General features: G+C 45.2%; 1 protein-coding gene across 1 annotated transcript in view; it reads left to right on the plus strand.

Annotated features, from left to right (window-relative positions):
• LOC121277699 (TOG array regulator of axonemal microtubules protein 2-like) overlaps positions 1-18,958 on the plus strand; it is a 47,433-nt gene that overhangs the window by 10,198 nt on the left and 18,277 nt on the right. The window contains exons 5-6 of the mRNA XM_041187335.1: positions 12,053-12,158; positions 14,083-14,318. Coding sequence (XP_041043269.1) covers positions 12,053-12,158; positions 14,083-14,318 — 342 coding nt within the window. The remainder of the gene's footprint in view (positions 1-12,052; positions 12,159-14,082; positions 14,319-18,958) is intronic.

Below are 18,958 nucleotides of genomic sequence, written 5' to 3' on the forward strand. Positions count from 1 at the left end.
ACGTTCTGATCACAGGTCAACTGAAACTGAACGCTTGGCCAACCTGAAAGAGGTGCTAAGAAGATTCTTGGAAGCTAGTATATGATTAAAGAAAGAGAAGCGTACATTGCAAGCACCAAAAGTTACTTACCTGGGTCATAGGGTGGATTGCATGCGTATACACCAGGTGGAAGAGAAAGTTAGGGCAATCAAAGATGTGACCTCCCCATCCAGTGTAACCGAATTCAAGTCTTTTCTGGCCATGATCAACTACTATAGCCACTTCTTGCCAAACTTGTCAACAGTGTTGGCACCATTACACTTGTTATTAAAAAAGAATCACCGTTGGCCGTGGAATTCACAACAGGAAGAAGCCTTGTGAAAGTTAAGAAGCTAACACATTCATCATGTTTATTGGTATGCCACGACCCATCGAAAGAATTGGTATTAACTTGTGATGCTTCTCCTTATGGTGTGGGAGCTGTGTTATCACATAGAATGGAAGATGGATCAGAGAAGCCAATTGGCTATGTCTCGAGAATCCTCTCTGCAGCCGAGAAGGGTTACTCCCAATTAGAAAAGGAAGGTTCATCGGTGATATTCAGGGTGAAGAAATTCCACCAGTACCTGTATGGACGACATTTCACCATTGTGTCGGACCTTAAGCCATTAATGGGTTTATTCAGTGAGGATAAAGCCATTCCGCCAGTAGCATCAGCAAGAATATAATGATGGGCTTCAATGTTATCTGCGTATGAGTATACCTTAATGTACTAATCTGGCTTGCACATTGCAAATGCAGGCGCACTCAGTCGTCTCCCATTACCAGATAGCATTATACATGCTCCAGTGCCACAAGAAGTTGTGCTTGTACTGAATTCCTTGGATTCTTTGCCTGTGTGTGCGAAGCAAATTAAGAATTGGATGAACAGAGATCCAATTTTGTTGGAAGTCAGAGACATTGTTTTGCAAGAATAGTCAAATTCAGCGTGTCTGAAGATTTGAGACCATGCCCTGCCTAAAAAACAGAGAGTTAAGTTGTCAAGATGGAATTTTGTTGTGGGGATCAAGAGTTGTCATCCCTTCCCAAGGAAGAGAACCACTCTTGACAGAGCTTCACAGAGTGCATCCAGGCATATTGAAGATGAAAATATTTATGTGAAGCTATGTCTGATGGCCAGGCATTGACAGTGACATTGAAAGCAGGGTCAAGCACTGTCTACAGTGTCAGTGACCAATAGAAGTTGCCTGTTTCAAATCCACTGCATCTGTGCTAGTGACCTGGTTGACCCTAGGTTAGACTACATATTGTTCATGTAGGACCATTCTTAGGTATCCTTTTTTTTGATCATCGATGCACTTTCTAAGTGGATGGATATGTATGAAGTCAGATCACCAACATAGTGCGCAACTATCAAAAAGCTGTGCCAATGTTTTGGTATACATGGCCTACTGGAAGTCATTGTTTCTGATAATGGTGCAGTGTTTACCAGTACAGTATTTCAGAGATTCATGAATTTAAATGGAATCAGACATATTAAAACAGTACCAAATGGTTTAGCTGAGAGAGCTGTGCAAACTTTCAAATCTGGAATGAAGAGATTATCAGGAGGTACTCTAGAAACTCGACTTTCCCGCTTTCTTCCTAGTACGGGTTCAATGCCATCTGAGTTATTGATGAAACACCGTGTACACACAAGGTTAAGTCTGGTGTTTCCAAACTTAGAAGGAAGGTAGAGAAGAATCAGGATAATCAAAAATTGAATCATGATATTCATAGCAAAGCTTGAAGATTTACTGTGGGAGACACAATTTTCATGCGGAATTTTGGAAGTGAACCTTGTTGGGTTCCTGATACAATTGTCTCAGAAACTGGCCCCTTGTCCTTCTAGGTGGAAGTAGAAGACCAAATTTTCAAAAACAAGTGGACCACCTTAGGAATAGAGAGACATTCTAACAACCAGCTATTCCGTCTGTGATTAATGTCGAACCATTAATCCCTGGGGTGACAGATCAACCTAGAACAGACATGACTGATGTCTCTGTAGAGTTGCCACACCCTGAAACTGCCACTTTCTAATGGTGTATCTGGTGCTGCAGTTCCTGATCATGTCGATCCAGTGGTAGAACCTCAAGTTGTAGAACTGCGCCACTCTAACCGAATAGGGAAACCACCTCAGAGACTTAATCTTTAATCACCTGAGTAGGTCAAGTCATTGCAGATAATATCATCAAACACATGATGCCTTCATATAAGGTGGCTCTGCTCATTATTTTAGCAGATGTGTTAACCTGTTTTCATCAGAAGGTTCAATAAAGCTAAAGTGTTATTGTCAATCTGGTTACCGAAACTTGAGATTAGTTGTGAAAACTGGCCAGCCTGATCAGAATCTAAATATCGATATAAATACTCTCCCAAATGCCTTTTTTAAAAACCCACCCACAGTAGAAGACTGCACAAGACCAATAGGAGAAGATTGTTTCTAGAAATTAGCTGACTGCTCTATCTTGATCCCAGCATTTCTGCAATGGCCACCAGACACTGACTGTAGATGTCTCCAGCCCATTGAGCTTTCGTATTTTCACTTAACCTGCCCCTCCAGAATCTAGCAAACAATTGTTTTAAATGGAAAGCATGGACTTTTGAGAGATTGTAATACACTTTACTCCTGATGAGGAGAGAGTTTCAATGATTTGAATTAAGCAGCATAGATAACCCAGCAGGGTGGGAATTTAAAAAAGATATGCACTGTCAGATAAATTGAATTGTGTGACTTTGTTAAGAGGGATAGACTATGGTTTGTAAAATGTGGAGTTGTATTGGACGGATGTTAGGTGTGTTTCTGTGATTTGACTCTGTGGAAATTGCAGCTCCTGAATTTGCAAGCACATTGCCTGCGTTTCCACAGCGATTAAAATTTAAGCACTAAAAAGTCCTGGGCAGCACATTTGCAAGTTGGGAGACTGCACGTATTTGTCGCCACAAGGTTTTGCATCCAGGGAGCAACAAGTTATCTGAGGTTAAAAGGAATGAATGGAAAATCCTTGGGATCCTAGAGACGCATGTAATAAAGGAACATCTGTAATTATGGGTGACTTTAATATGCATATAGATTGAGCAAATCAAATTAGTAACAATACCGTAGAGGAGGAATTCCTGGAGTGTATACGGGATGTTTTTCTGGACCAATACATTGAGGAACCAACGAGAGAACAGGCCATCCTAGACTGGGTATTGTATAATGAGAAAGGAATTATCGGCAATTTAGTTGTGCGAGATCCGTTGGGGTCCATTATAAAAGCGACATAATATGATAGAATTCTTCACCAAGATGGAGAGTGATGTAAAAACAAAAAAACTGCGGATGCTGGAAATCCAAAACAAAAACAGAATTACCTGGAAAAACTCAGCAGTTCTGGCAGCATCGGCGGAGAAGAAAAGAGTTGACGTTTCGAGTCCTCATGACCCTTCGACAGAACTTGAGTTCGAGTCCAAGAAAGAGTTGAAATATAAGCTGGTTTAAGGTGTGTGTGTGGGGGGCGGAGAGATAGAGAGAGAGAGAGAGGTGGAGGGGGGGGTGTGGTTGTAGGGACAAACAAGCAGTGATAGAAGCAGATCATCAAAAGATGTCAACGACAATAGTACAATAGAACACATAGGTGTTAAAGTTAAAGTTGGTGATATTATCTAAACGAATGTGCTAATTAAGAATGGATGGTAGGGCACTCAAGGTATAGCTCTAGTGAGGTTTTTTTTATCATGGAAATAGGTGGGAAAAGGAAAATCTTTATAATTTATTGGAAAAAAAAGGAAGGGGGAAACAGAAAGGGGGTGGGGATGGGGGAGGGAGCTCACGACCTAAAGTTGTTGAATTCAATATTCAGTCCGGAAGGCTGTAAAGTGCCTAGTCGGAAGATGAGGTGTTGTTCCTCCAGTTTGCGTTGGGCTTCACTGGAACAATGCAGCAAGCCAAGGACAGACATGTGGCCAAGAGAGCAGGGTGGAGTGTTAAAATGGCAAGCGACAGGGAGGTTTGGGTCATTCTTGCGGACAGACTGCAGGTGTTCTGCAAAGCGGTCGCCCAGTTTACGTTTGGTCTCTCCAATGTAGAGGAGACCACATTGGGAGCAACGAATGCAGTAGACTAAGTTGGGGGAAATGCAAGTGAAATGCTGCTTCACTTGAAAGGAGTGTTTGGGTCCTTGGACGGTGAGGAGAGAGGAAGTGAAGGGGCAGGTGTTGCATCTTTTGCGTGGGCATGGGGTGGTGCCATAGGAGGGGGTTGAGGAGTAGGGGGTGATGGAGGAGTGGACCAGGGTGTCCTGGAGGGAGCGATCCCTACGGAATGCCGATAAGGGGGGTGAAGGGAAGATGTGTTTGGTGGTGGCATCATGCTGGAGTTGGCGGAAATGGCGGAGGATGATCCTTTGAATGCGGAGGCTGGTGGGGTGATAAGTGAGGACAAGGGGGACCCTATCATGTTTCTGGGAGGGAGGAGAAGGCGTGAGGGCGGATGCGCGGGAGATGGGCCGGACACGGTTGAGGGCCCTGTCAACGACCGTGGGTGGAAAACCTCGGTTAAGGAAGAAGGAGGACATGTCAGAGGAACTGTTTTTGAATGTAGCATCATTGGAACAGATGCAACGGAGGTGAAGGAACTGAGAGAATGGGATGGAGTCCTTACAGGAAGCGGGATGTGAGGAGCTGTAGTCGAGATAGCTGTGGGAGTCGGTGGGTTTGTAATGGATATTGGTGGACAGTCTATCACCAGAGATTGAGACAGAGAGGTCAAGGAAGGGAAGGGAAGTGTCAGAGATGGACCACGTGAAAATGATGGAGGGGTGGAGATTGGAAGCAAAATTAATAAATTTTTCCAAGTCCCGACGAGAGCATGAAGCGGCACCGAAGTAATCATCGATGTACCGGAGAAAGAGTTGTGGAAGGGGGCCGGAGTAGGACTGCAACAAGGAATGTTCCACATACCCCATAAAGAGACAGGCATAGCTGGGGCCCATGTGGGTACCCATAGCCACACCTTTTATTTGGAGGAAGTGAGAGGAGTTGAAGGAGAAATTGTTCAGCGTGAGAACAAGTTCAGCCAGACGGAGGAGAGTAGTGGTGGATGGGAATTGTTCGGGCCTCTGTTCGAGGAAGAAGCTAAGGGCCCTCAGACCATCCTGGTGGGGGATGGAGGTGTAGAGGGATTGGACGTCCATGGTGAAGAGTAAGCGGTTGGGGCCAGGGAACTGGAAATTGTTGACGTGACGTAAGGTGTCAGAGGAATCACGGATGTAGGTGGGAAGGGACTGGACAAGGGGAGAGAGAAGGGAGTCAAGATAACGAGAAATGAGTTCTGTGGGGCAGGAGCAAGCTGAGACGATCGGTCTACCGGGGCAGTTCTGTTTGTGGATTTTGGGTAGGAGATAGAAGCGGGCCGTCCGAGGTTGGGCGACTATCAGGTTGGAAGCTGTGGGAGGGAGATCCCCAGAGGAGATGAGGTCAGTGACAGTCCTGGAAACAATGGCTTGATGTTCAGTGGTGGGGTCATGGTCCAGGGAGAGGTAGGAGGAAGGGTCTGCGAGTTGACGCTCAGCCTCCGCGAGGTAGAGGTCAGTGCGCCAGACAACAACAGCACCACCCTTGTCAGCGGGTTTGATGACAATGTCAGGGTTGGACCTGAGAGAATGGAGTGCAGTAAGTTCAGAGAGAGACAGGTTAGAATGGGTGAGAGGAGCAGAGAAATTGAGACGACTAATGTCACGCCGACAGTTCTCAATGAAAAGATCGAGAGAAGGTAAGAATCCAGAGGGAGGGGTCCAGGTGGAGGGAGAATATTGGAGATGGGTAAAAGGATCCGTTGAACTGGGAGAGGACTCCTGCCCAAAGAAGTGAGCCCGGAGACGAAGACGGCGGAAGAAGAGTTCAGTATCATGCCGAGCCCGAAATTCATTGAGGTGAGTTTGTAAGGGTATGAAACTAAGTCCTTTGCTGAGCACTAAATGTTCAGCATCGGAGAGGGGAAGGTCAGGGGGTATAGTGAATACACGGCTGGGGTTGGGATTGGAAGAAAGGGTGGGGACGGAGGGACAAGCAGGGGTGGAGGGTCCTAGATGGGTGTTGGTGTCGATGAGTTGTTGGAGCTTGCGTTCCTTAGCACTTGAGAGAAAGAGAAAAAGTTTCTTGTTGAGGCGTCGGATGAGCCGAAGGATAAAATGAAACTGGGGGCATGCGCAGCTTTGAAAAAGGGTACGGTGGTGCTGCTGGAGGGAGAGGTCGAGTGTGTTCATATGGCGGCGCATGGCACTGAGTGTGGATTTCAGAATGTGACGGGAACAGCAGTCCGAGAAACGTTTTATGTCCCGGAGATACCTGTAATCCTGGGTGGGTTCAAAACATGAGGGGTGGAATTTCTGTTGAAATCCAAGTGGGGTAAGTCGGAGACAGAGACAGTCACTGAGAAAGGAGATATGGCTGTGAAAGCGGGTTTTAGTAAACACCTTGTAAAACGCTAGGAGGGAAATGGAAAGCAAGGAAGGTGAGCAAGACAACAGAGAGATACGGAAATCTTGTCGCAGAGAGGAACAGAACTTCTTCAAGCAGGTAGGCATTTCTTGAAGAGCAGTGGCAGTCAATTAAACACAGAGATAAAAACAAAAAAACTGCGGATGCTGGAAATCCAAAACAAAAACAGAATTACCTGGAAAAACTCACTCACCTCAATGAATTTCGGGCTCGGCATGATACTGAACTCTTCTTCCACCGTCTTCGTCTCCGGGCTCACTTCTTTGGGCAGGAGTCCTCTCCCAGTTCAACGGATCCTTTTACCCATCTCTAATATTTTCCCTCCACCTGGACCCCTCCCTCTGGATTCTTACCTTCTCTCGATCTTTTCATTGAGAACTGTCGGCGTGACATTAGTCGTCTCAATTTCTCTGCTCCTCTCACCCATTCTAACCTGTCTCTCTCTGAACTTACTGCACTCCATTCTCTCAGGTCCAACCCTGACATTGTCATCAAACCCGCTGACAAGGGTGGTGCTGTTGTTGTCTGGCGCACTGACCTCTACCTCGCGGAGGCTGAGCGTCAACTCGCAGACCCTTCCTCCTACCTCTCCCTGGACCATGACCCCACCACTGAACATCAAGCCATTGTTTCCAGGACTGTCACTGACCTCATCTCCTCTGGGGATCTCCCTCCCACAGCTTCCAACCTGATAGTCGCCCAACCTCGGACGGCCCGCTTCTATCTCCTACCCAAAATCCACAAACAGAACTGCCCCGGTAGACCGATCGTCTCAGCTTGCTCCTGCCCCACAGAACTCATTTCTCGTTATCTTGACTCCCTTCTCTCTCCCCTTGTTCAGTCCCTTCCCACCTACATCCGTGATTCCTCTGACACCTTACGTCACATCAACAATTTCCAGTTCCCTGGCCCCAACCGCTTCCTCTTCACCATGGACGTCCAATCCCTCTACACCTCCATCCCCCACCAGGATGGTCTGAGGGCCCTTAGCTTCTTCCTCGAACAGAGGCCCGAACAATCCCCATCCACCACTACTCTCCACCGTCTGGCTGAACTTGTTCTCACGCTGAACAATTTCTCCTTCAACTCCTCTCACTTCCTCCAAATAAAAGGTGTGGCTATGGGTACCCACATGGGCCCCAGCTATGCCTGTCTCTTTCTGGGGTATGTGGAACATTCCTTGTTGCAGTCCTACTCCGGCCCCCTTCCACAACTCTTTCTCCGGTACATCGATGATTACTTCGGTGCCGCTTCATGCTCTCGTCGGGACTTGGAAAAATTTATTAATTTTGCTTCCAATCTCCACCCCTCCATCATTTTCACGTGGTCCATCTCTGACACTTCCCTTCCCTTCCTTGACCTCTCTGTCTCAATCTCTGGTGATAGACTGTCCACCAATATCCATTACAAACCCACCGACTCCCACAGCTATCTCGACTACAGCTCCTCACATCCCGCTTCCTGTAAGGACTCCATCCCATTCTCTCAGTTCCTTCACCTCCGTTGCATCTGTTCCGATGATGCTACATTCAAAAACAGTTCCTCTGACATGTCCTCCTTCTTCCTTAACCGAGGTTTTCCACCCACGGTCGTTGACAGGGCCCTCAACCGTGTCCGGCCCATCTCCCGCGCATCCGCCCTCACGCCTTCTCCTCCATCCCAGAAACATGATAGGGTCCCCCTTGTCCTCACTTATCACCCCACCAGCCTCCGCATTCAAAGGATCATCCTCCGCCATTTCCGCCAACTCCAGCATGATGCCACCACCAAACACATCTTCCCTTTACCCCCCTTATCGGCATTCCGTAGGGATCGCTCCCTCCGGGACACCCTGGTCCACTCCTCCATCACCCCCTACTCCTCAACCCCCTCCTATGGCACCACCCCATGCCCACGCAAAAGATGCAACACCTGCCCCTTCACTTCCTTTCTCCTCACCGTCCAAGGACCCAAACACTCCTTTCAAGTGAAGCAGCATTTCACTTGCATTTCCCCCAACTTAGTCTACTGCATTCGTTGCTCCCAATGTGGTCTCCTCTACATTGGAGAGACCAAACGTAAACTGGGCGACCGCTTTGCAGAACACCTGCAGTCTGTCCGCAAGAATGACCCAAACCTCCCTGTCGCTTGCCATTTTAACACTCCACCCTGCTCTCTTGGCCACATGTCTGTCCTTGGCTTGCTGCATTGTTCCAGTGAAGCCCAACGCAAACTGGAGGAACAACACCTCATCTTCCGACTAGGCACTTTACAGCCTTCCGGACTGAATATTGAATTCAACAACTTTAGGTCGTGAGCTCCCTCCCCCATCCCCACCCCCTTTCTGTTTCCCCCTTCCTTTTTTTTCCAATAAATTATATAGATTTTCATTTTCCCACCTATTTCCATTATAAAAAAAAAACCCCACTAGAGCTATACCTTGAGTGCCCTGCCATCCATTCTTAATTAGCACATTCGTTTAGATAATATCACCAACTTTAACTTTAACACCTATGTGTTCTATTGTACTATTGTCATTGACATCTTTTGATGATCTGCTTCTATCACTGCTTGTTTGTCCCTACAACCACACCACCCCCGCACCTCTCTCTCTCTCTATCTCTCCGCCCCCCACACACACACACCTTAAACCAGCTTATATTTCAACTCTTTCTTGGACTCGAACTCAAGTTCTGTCGAAGGGTCATGAGGACTCGAAACGTCAACTCTTTTCTTCTCCGCCGATGCTGCCAGAACTGCTGAGTTTTTCCAGGTAATTCTGTTTTTGTTTTGGAGAGTGATGTAGTTGATTCTGAGACTTGGGTCTTGAATCTTAATAAAGGAAACTACAATGGTATGAGGTGTGAGTTGGCCAAGATGGTTTGGGAAATATTACTTAAAGAGATGACAGTGGATAGGCAATGGCAAACATTCAAAGAGCACATGGGTGAACTGCAACAATTGTTTATTCCTGCCTGTCACAAAACAGGAAAGGTGGGCAAACCATGACTTACAAGGGAAATTAGAGATAGTGTTAGATGCAAGGAAGAGGCGTACAAATTGGCCAGAAAAAACAGCAAACCTGAGGATTGGGAGCAGTTTAGTATTCAGCAAAGGATGACCAAGGAATTGATTAAGAAGGGGAAAATAGAGTACGAGAGTAAGCTTGCAGGGAACATAAAAAATGACTGTAAAAATTTCTATAAGTATGTGAAGAGAAAAAGATTGGTGAAGACAAATGTAGGTCCCTTACAGTCAGAAGCAGGGAAATTTATAACGGGGAACAAAGAAATGGCTGACCAACTAAATAAATACTTTGGTTCTGTCTTCACAAAGGAGGACACAAATAACATACCAGAAATGTTGGGGAACACAGGGTTTAGTGAGAGGGAGGAACTGAAAGCAATCAGTATTAGTAGGGAAATGGTGTTGGGGAAATTGATGGGATTGAAGGCCGATAATTCCCTGGGGCCTGATAATCTACATCCCAGAGTACTTAAGGAAGTGGCTCTAGAAATAGTGGATGCATTGGTGGTCATCTTCCAAGATTCTATAGACTCTGGAACAGTTCCTACAGATTGTACGGTAGCTAATGTGACCCCACTATTTAAAAAGGAAGGCAGAGAGAAAACAGGGAATTATAGATCAGTCAGCCTGACATTGGTAGTGGGGAAAATTCTAGAGTCCATTATAAAAGATTTAATAGCTGAGCATGTGGAAAACAGTGGCAGAATTGGACAGAGTCAGCATGGATTTATGAATGGGAAATCATGCTTGACAAATCTACTGGAATTTTTCGAGGATGTAACTTGTAGAGTTGATGAGGGGGAGCCACTGGATGTGGTTTATTTGGACTTTCAGAAGACTTTCGACAAAGTCCCACATAAGAGATTGGATTGTAAAATTAAAGCGCATGGAATTGGGGGTAGTGTACTGAGATGGATAGAAAACTGGTTGGCAGACAGGAAACAAAGAGTAGGAATAAACAGGTCTTTTTCTGAATGGTAGGCGGTGACTAGTGGGATATTGCAGGGATCTGTGCTGGGGCCCCAGTTATTCACAATACATATTAATGATTTAGATGAGGGAATTAAATGTAACATCTCCACATTTGCAGATGACACAAAGCTGGGTGGGAGGGTGAGCTGTGAGGAGGATGCAGAGATGCTTCAGTGTGATTTGGACAAGCTGAGTGAGTGGGCAAATGCATGGCAGATGCAGTTTCATGTGGATAAATGTGAGGTTATCCATTTTGGTAGCAAAAACAGGAAGGCAGATTATTATCTGAATGGCTATAAATTGAGAGAGGGGAATGTGCAACGAGACCTGGATGTCTTCGTATACCAGTCGCTGAAGGTAAGCATGCAGGTGCAGCAGGCGGTAAAGAAGGCAAATGGTATGTTGGCCTTCATAGCCAGAGGATTCGAGTATAGGAACAGGGATGTCTTGCTGCAATTGTACAGGGCCTTGGTGAGACCATACCTGGAATAGTGTGTGCAGTTTTGATCTCCGTATCTGAGGAAGGATGTATTTGCTATAGAGGGAGTGTAGTGAAGGTTTACCTGACTGATTCCTGGGATGGTGGGACTGACATATGAGGAGAGATTGAGTCAATTAGGATTATATTCGCTGGAGTTCAGAAGAATGAGGGGGGACCTCATAGAAACCTATAAAATTCTAACAGGACTAGACAGGGTAGATGCAGGAAAGATGTTCCCGATGGTGGGGGAGTCCAGAACCAGGGGCCACAGTTGGAGGATAAGGGGTAGACCATTTAGGACTGAAACGAGGAGAAATTTCTTCACCCAGTGAGTGGTGAATTCGTTACCACAGAAAGTAGTTGAGACCAAAACATTGTATGCTTTCAAGAAGGAGTTAGATATATCTCTTGGGGCAAAAGGGGTCAAAGGGTATGGGGAGAAAGTGGGAGCAGGCTATTTAGTTGGGTGATCAGCCATGATCATAATGAATGGTGGAGCAGGCTCGAAGGGCCGAATGGCCTACTCCTGCTCTTGGTCTCTATGTTTCTATGTATTAAACTCCATCCCAGAATCTCTGCTACAGGCACTTGGCTTGTGAAGCTCTCTTACCATGTTGAGATCAATACTGTTACCTCAGCCAACTCAATCCTTCCCAGCACCTTAAGGCTAATGAACTTCCCCATTCCCCCCAAAATGTACAAACTTTTAAACATAAACTTGCCATTATCTAACATAACTATTTGATTTAGCTCCCCTTCTACCCCTGCTCTATGGACTTTAGCTTTCACCGAGGATTGTCAATGACAACATGATACAGGCTAAATGTAGCAAGGCCCCATGTGCCGATTGGAAAATTCTGGTTATGGTGCCCCTGATTTTCCGTCCACAAAAATCAATGGAGAGAAAGTATCCCACAAGCCACTGGCTACGTGCAAGGCCAGGCTTTGCAAAACTTATCCTTATACATTGGGTCCACATCTTTAGTGTGATGAAAGGTTTAACTTAATGGACTGTGTGAGATTTGAAAGATTGCCTTTGGTCTGATACAAGGCAAACTCCATGGTTTTTATTTTTGGTTTCTCCCTACCAGGGAGATGAAGAGGAAAGGGTTGTCTGGTGTCCGACGCTTGGCTCGATTCCACCAGGAACTTCTCCTAACGAGGCTTCACGCTGTCTGCTTGGCAGTGACGAAGGAGGTGAGTGATGTGTCCAGAAACTAGCTCCACTCCCACAACCGGGTCCCTACTCTCCAAGACCCAGTCAAACAAGGTCTTTTTTCTAAATTTAAAAATGTAAGAATGTAAACACCTGAGAAAGTGAAAAAAAAAACAGATTAACTTTTGGATCTGTCCTTTCCTTACTGCTGGTATGGACAGGTAAGAGAGCTCCTTTCCACAAAAGGACAAGTGATTTACAGGATTATGAAGAAAGAGGTGGGGAGTGGCTCTCATTGGCTAGTCCTGTGACCTGGAATGCACTGTCTGAAAGGGTAGTGGCAGCACATTCTGTGGTAACTTTCAAAAGGGAAGTAGCTATTTACTGGAAAGGAGCAAAGTTTCAGGACTTGGGGAAAAGGCAAAGGGATTAAATAGGTTCATTCTTTCAAAGGGTTGGCAAAGGTACGATCGGCTGACTGTCCTCCTTCTGTGCTATATAGAAAGGCCATTTCTGACAGGCTGTGAAAAAACATTAGACAGATGGCAGGAATGAAGTGGAACGTGAAGGAGAGAATCTGCCAGACTTATGACTTATTGAATTCTTGAAGCTAGGGGTCGGGTCTCAGCATAGAGTGATAAAGGGTGACCTAGCTGTGAAGCACCTTTGGATGTTCCTCACATTATAAAGACACTATATAAATGAATGTTGTTAATGTTGTAGAGAAAGGCAAATCTGGAACATTACTTCAAACAAAACCATAACAATGGGACAACAACATGCAAATTTCCAACTAGGGAAAAGCAGCAAGTTCCTCCTAGAAAAAGAGATCAACACATGGAATATGGATTTCTGGATGGGCAAGTGAGCTGAAAGCCGGAATAATTTAATAATACAAAGTTGTATATAGGCTGTGGGGCATGAGGGGTAGGTGGAGGATTGGTGGTTGTTGCCTGTAAGCTTTCTTTAGATGTATGAGCAGGGCCATGTCTCAAAATCTTCCTCATCTATCTATCTTGCAATTGATGAAATCAATAGTCAGCAGGGAACTGGATTGCATGAAGAAGAGGGGACAATTGCTCCTGAAATTTGCATTAGCCTGAGGAGCAAGGCCAACATTTATTGCCAATCTCTAAAAGTGGCGGTGAGCCTTTCCCTTGAATCTCTTCAGCCCATCTGGTGAAGAAGCCACCATAATATTGTTCATTAGGGAATTCCAAAATTTTGTCCCAGTGATGATGAAGGAATGCCGAGTTTTGTCTCAGTTGGGATGGTGTGTGACTCGGGGAAACTTGGAGGCGCTGGCGTTCCATTGTACCTGCTGCCTTTGGTGGTGGAGATGGCAGGTTTGGGGAAGTGCAGTTGAAGCAGCCTTGAAAAGATGTTGGAGGCCACCCTGTAAATAGTACACAGTATAGCCACTGTGTTCCGGCAATGAAGGGAGTGGATGTTTAAGGTGGTGGATGGGCTGTGAAATATACAGTGTAGAAGATCAATGATGGGAATGCTAGTTTGACTCCAGTAGCTATGATTCAGGATCAAGGCACATTTTTCTATTCTAGGCTCACACCTATTGAGTATGATGGGTGGGGAAGAAATTGCTACCCATTTCATCAGTTTTCCTTAAGTAAAACAGTACGGGGGAGCTACTTCTGGTCATGATTTGTCAAGCCGGATTCCCCCTGGAGTTATACCAATGATTTTCAACCATTCAGTCCACCACTTGAGCCATGCGACTATGCTGATCGGGATCCAAATACATGTTTTTGGACCCTGCTTCTAATTTTGGCATAATGTTGCCTTGTGGTACGATATGGTAAGATGAACTTCACCGATGTGCAAATTCTCTGTTATTTTAATTGCAGTAGCTCTAAAGAACTCTACGAGAAGCACGGTCTTGGCAAACTGATGAACGAGTTAGGCCAAACTTTGTCGAATGCTGATAAAAGGTTTCGGTTTCCCCAGGTTAATAACCTACGTTCCAAGGTTGCCCGCTCTGCAATGTTGTCTCTCAGTGAACTGTTCTCTCAGCTGAAGAGGAACATGGACCAGGAAGTGGACGAGGTGACTAGAATCCTGCTTCACAAGACGGGCGATTCCAACGAGTTCATCCGAGAGGAGGCAGTCAAGGCGCTGGCCGTTATGGCGGAGAATGTGAGCCCATCGCGGGCGCTGACTGCCCTCATCGCAGGCGGTTTAAAGTAAGCAAATATGTAAGCGGCACTTTGAAACGCGCTAACATAGGGGGTTTCGGGAGTGTCTCAGATGCTCACATCAATAAGTGATTCTTTGTGCTAATTTCATTGTGATTTTGTGAAAGGAATTCCCCCCTTCCTGCGGGCCTCACTATCATTCTGCTTCGCCCAACAAGAATGGAAATGAAGAGTCATATGGACTCGAAACGTTAACTCTGTTTCTCTCTCCACAGATGTTGCCAGACCTGCTGAGTTTTTCCAGCATTTTCTGTTTTTAATTTCAGATTTCTAGCATCTGCAGTATTTTGCTTGCATCAGGAATAGAAATAGGTCTTCCTTGTGGACTCTCCTCTGCCCCATCTAAGCTGACCAGACCAGAGATGACCCTCTAAGGCAATGCATCTCAGAGATCACCCTTCCAGAGATAACTTAGCTATTGCATGCTCTTAGAACCACAGAACCATGGAAAAATTACAGCACATAAGGAGGCCATTCGGTCCATCTTCTCCATGTCAGCCCGAGGACTCTCAGGTGCCCTTTCTAATCCCACCTTCCTGCATCCAGCCCATAGCCCTGCAGCTTACAGCACTTTAGGTACAGACCCAGGTACTTTTTAAAAGAGTTTAAAGTTTCTACCTCTACCACCAACTTGGGCAGCAAATTCCAGACACCCACTACCCTCTGCGTAAAAAAGTTCTTCCTCATGTACCCCTTACACCTTCTGCCACTTATCTTGAATCTATGTCCCCTCGTTCTAGAATTCTCCGCCAAAGGAAACAATTTTATCCTGTCCACTCTATCTATTCCCCTCATAATTTTGTACACCTCAATCAAGTCACCTCTCAGCCTTCTTTGTTCTAAGGAAAATAACCCCAACCTATCCAATCTCTCCTCGTAACTACACTTTTCTAGTTCCCGGCAACATTCTTGTAAACCTCCTCTGCACTCTATCCAGAGCTATTATGTCCTTCCTGTAATGTGGTGACCAGAACTGCGCACAATACTCCAGTTGTTGCCTCACCAGTGTTTTATACAATTCCAACATTATATCCTTACTTTTCTATTCCATACCTCTGCCAATGAAGGAGAGCATTCCATATGCCTTCTTTACAGCCTTGTCTACTTGAACTGCTGCCTTCAGGGACCTGTGTACTTGTACGCCAAGATCTCTCACTTCATCTACCCCTCTTAGTATATTCCCATTTATTTTGTAATCCCTGTAACTGTTTGACCTCCATAAATGTATGACCTCACACTTCTCTATGTTAAAATCCATCTGCCACTTTACCGCCCACTCCACCAACCCATCTACATTGTTTTGGAGATAATCGCTATCCTCTACACTATCCATTACTCGGCCAATATTTGTGTCATCTGCAAATTTCCCAATCATGCCCCCCACATTCATGTCCAAGTCGTTAATATATAACACAAACAGCAAGGGTCCCAACACCGAGCCCTGTGGAACACCACTTGAGCCAACTTTCCATTCGCAACGGCATCCATCGACCATTATCCTTTGTTTCCAGTTACAAAGCCAACCTTTAATCCAGTTTGCCACATTACCCTGAATCCCATGGGCTTTTACTTTCCTGACCAATCTGCCATGTGGGGCCTTGTCAAATGCCTTGCTAAAATCCATGTACACAACATCCACTGCACTACCTTCATCAACCCTTCCTGTCACTTCCTCAAAGAATTCAATCAAATTTGTGAGACAAGACCTTCCTTTAACACAACCATGCTGACCATCCCTGAATAGTCCATGCCTTTCCACATGACAGTTAATCCTATCTCTCAGGATTGATTCTACTAATTTGCTCATCATTGATGTAAGACTAACTGGCCTATAATTGTTTGGCATTTCCTTTGATCCTTTTTTAAACAATGGAACTACATTTGCATTCCTCCAGTACCTCCCCTGTATCTAGTGAATATTGGAAAATCATCCTCAGCATCTGCCATCTCCTCCCTGACTTCCTTCAACAGCCTCGGAAACAATCCATCTGGCCCTGGTGACTTATCAACTTTCAAGGATTTCAACCCTTCGAGTGCTTCCTCTCTCTTTATGACTATCCCATCCAATATCTCTCAGTGTTTCTCCCAGACTACTATATCTACATCCTCCCTTTCATTTGTCAACACAGAGACAAAATATTCATTCAAAGCCCTTCCCACAGCCTTTGCATCTACACACAAGTTTGCATCTTCATCTCTGATAGGTCCCACTTTTTCCTTAACTAACCTTTTAACATTAATGTATTGGTAAAACATATTTGGGTTATCTTTAACTTTACTTGCTAATCTTTTATCATGCCCTCTCTTTGATTTCCTTATTTCCTTTTTTACTTTGTCCCTGCACTTCCTATATTTGTCTAGGCTATCTGCAGCGCTTAGTTCTTTGTGTCTATTGTACGCTTTCTTTTTCTGTTTAATCTTCCCCTGTATTCCTCTAGACAACCGGGAAGGTCTAGATTTGGCAGTACCACTCTTATTTTTGTAGGGGACATGTCTACTTTGTCCAATTAGAATCTCGCTTTTTAGTGCTTCCCACTGTGTTTCCACTGTTTTATCCTCCAGCAGTGCTGTCCAGTCCACCTCAGCCAAGTCCCTTCTCGTTACTGCAAAATTTGCCTTCCCCCAGTTCAAGACTTTTACTCCTGCCTAATCTCTGTCCTTTTCCATGGTAATGCTAAATCTAACTGAATTGTGATCACTGTCCCTGATATGGTCGCCAATTGTCACTTAACCCACTTGCCCTTCTTTGTTCCCCAAGACTAGGTCTAGAATTGCATCTCCTCTTGTTGGGTTTGTCATTAATTGGTTGAAAAAATGCTCCTGGACACAATGCATAAATTTTTCTCTCTCAGTGCCCCTTATAGTGTTTGAATCACAGTTGATATTAGGATAGTTGAAGTCTCCTACTATTATTGCCCTCTTGTTCTGACAAGCAGAAATTTGCCTACATATTTGTTCTTCTATCTCACTTTCACTATCTGAGGGTCTGTAGTATACACTCAGCAGTGTGACTGCCCCTTTTTTTATTTCTAAGCTCAATCCATAAAGCCTCATTTGTTGACCCATTTAGTATATCATCCCTTCTCACAACTGGAATTGATTCTTTAACCATTAGTGCTACCCACCCCTCCTTTTTTTATCTCCTACTCTATCATGTCTGAAGACAGGGATATTTAGCTGCCAGTTTTGTCCCTCCTTTAGCCACATCTCCATTATAGCAATGACATCCTGCTACCATGTGTCTACCTGTGCCCTTAAATCATCTACCTTGTTTGTAATGCTCCTTGCATTGAAGTATAAACAATTTAACCCCATCAATTTCCGTTGCTAGACACTTTTTAAACTTTGCTTCTTCTGTAACTCCATGTCTATCACAATGTCCCTAGCTAAAGTTCTACCTCCGTTTTTCTGATCTGATTCTGACCTATCTGATCCTACTCCTGGGATCCCATCTCCCTGCCACACGAGTTTAAATATTCCCCAACAGAACTAGCAAAAGCTTCCGCAAGGACAGTGGCCCCAGCTCTGCCTGGGTGGAGCCCATCCGGTTTGTACAGGTCCCACCTTCCCCAGAACTGGTCCCAGTGCCTCAAGAATCTGAATCCCTCCCGGCTACACCATCTCTCCAGCCATGTGTTCATTTGGTCTATCCTCTTATTCCTGCATTCGCTAGTACTCTGCCAAGTAACCCTATTTATAATAGAGGTCTGGGGTTGGGGATCCTGCTAATTGTTAAGGACCTTTGTCTGCCTCATAGAACATACAAACATTTAGGAACAGGCCAGAATGTTTAAAAAACCTATCTCTCTTTGATGTATTAAGTGTATTTCAATCTCTTCACTCCAGAAATCCAACGAATTGACTTTTTTCATAATCCTAACTTTTATATTTAAGTTTCTGTTTAAACCCTTCCATAGTTTTCTCTTTACCCTCCCTTTGTAACCCCCTCCAATGCTACATACAAAATGTTACAGTGTGTCAGCCATGGTCAGAGTGACCAACTCGAATGGTAAAAATGAAGGAATTAAGGAACAGCCTGCCATGGGTGTCCATACGCGTGGGAAGGGGGCATTGGGAGCTGCTGTCAGAGTGGGTGGGGTGGGGGGGAGGGGCTGTTGGAGCACTCAGACATGAAGGGAGGAGGTACTGCACATGAGTGAAATTTGAAAGTCCGAATTAGATGATAAACAGCATCCTGGCATCATGTAGCCTAGGAAATGGGACTCAAATAAGAGCTGGTTGGTCACCCTGGCTGTGGTGCAGTTGATAGTGCTTTCGCCTCCGAATCACAAGGTTCTAGGTTCAAGTCCCACTCCAGGGCTTGAGCACACAAAGTTAAAACTGAAAGTCCATTGCAGCAGTACTGAGAGAGCACTGCACTGGTGGAGGTGCTGTCCTTTGGGTGAGGCGTTTAATCTGCCTGCTTGGGTGGGTGTTAAAGGTCCCATTGTATTCTTTTGAAGAAGAGCAGGGGAGATGTTCCCAGTCATAGCTAATATTTATCCCTCAATCAACATCACCAAAAACCGGATTATCTGGTCATTATTACCTCGCTGTTTGTGGGAGCTTGCTGCCGCATTTCCAGCATCACAACAGTGACTATACTTCAAAAGTGCTTCCTTGGCTGT

The sequence above is a fragment of the Carcharodon carcharias genome, chromosome 5 (assembly GCF_017639515.1).
Source record: "Carcharodon carcharias isolate sCarCar2 chromosome 5, sCarCar2.pri, whole genome shotgun sequence".
Lineage (NCBI taxonomy): Eukaryota > Metazoa > Chordata > Chondrichthyes > Lamniformes > Lamnidae > Carcharodon > Carcharodon carcharias.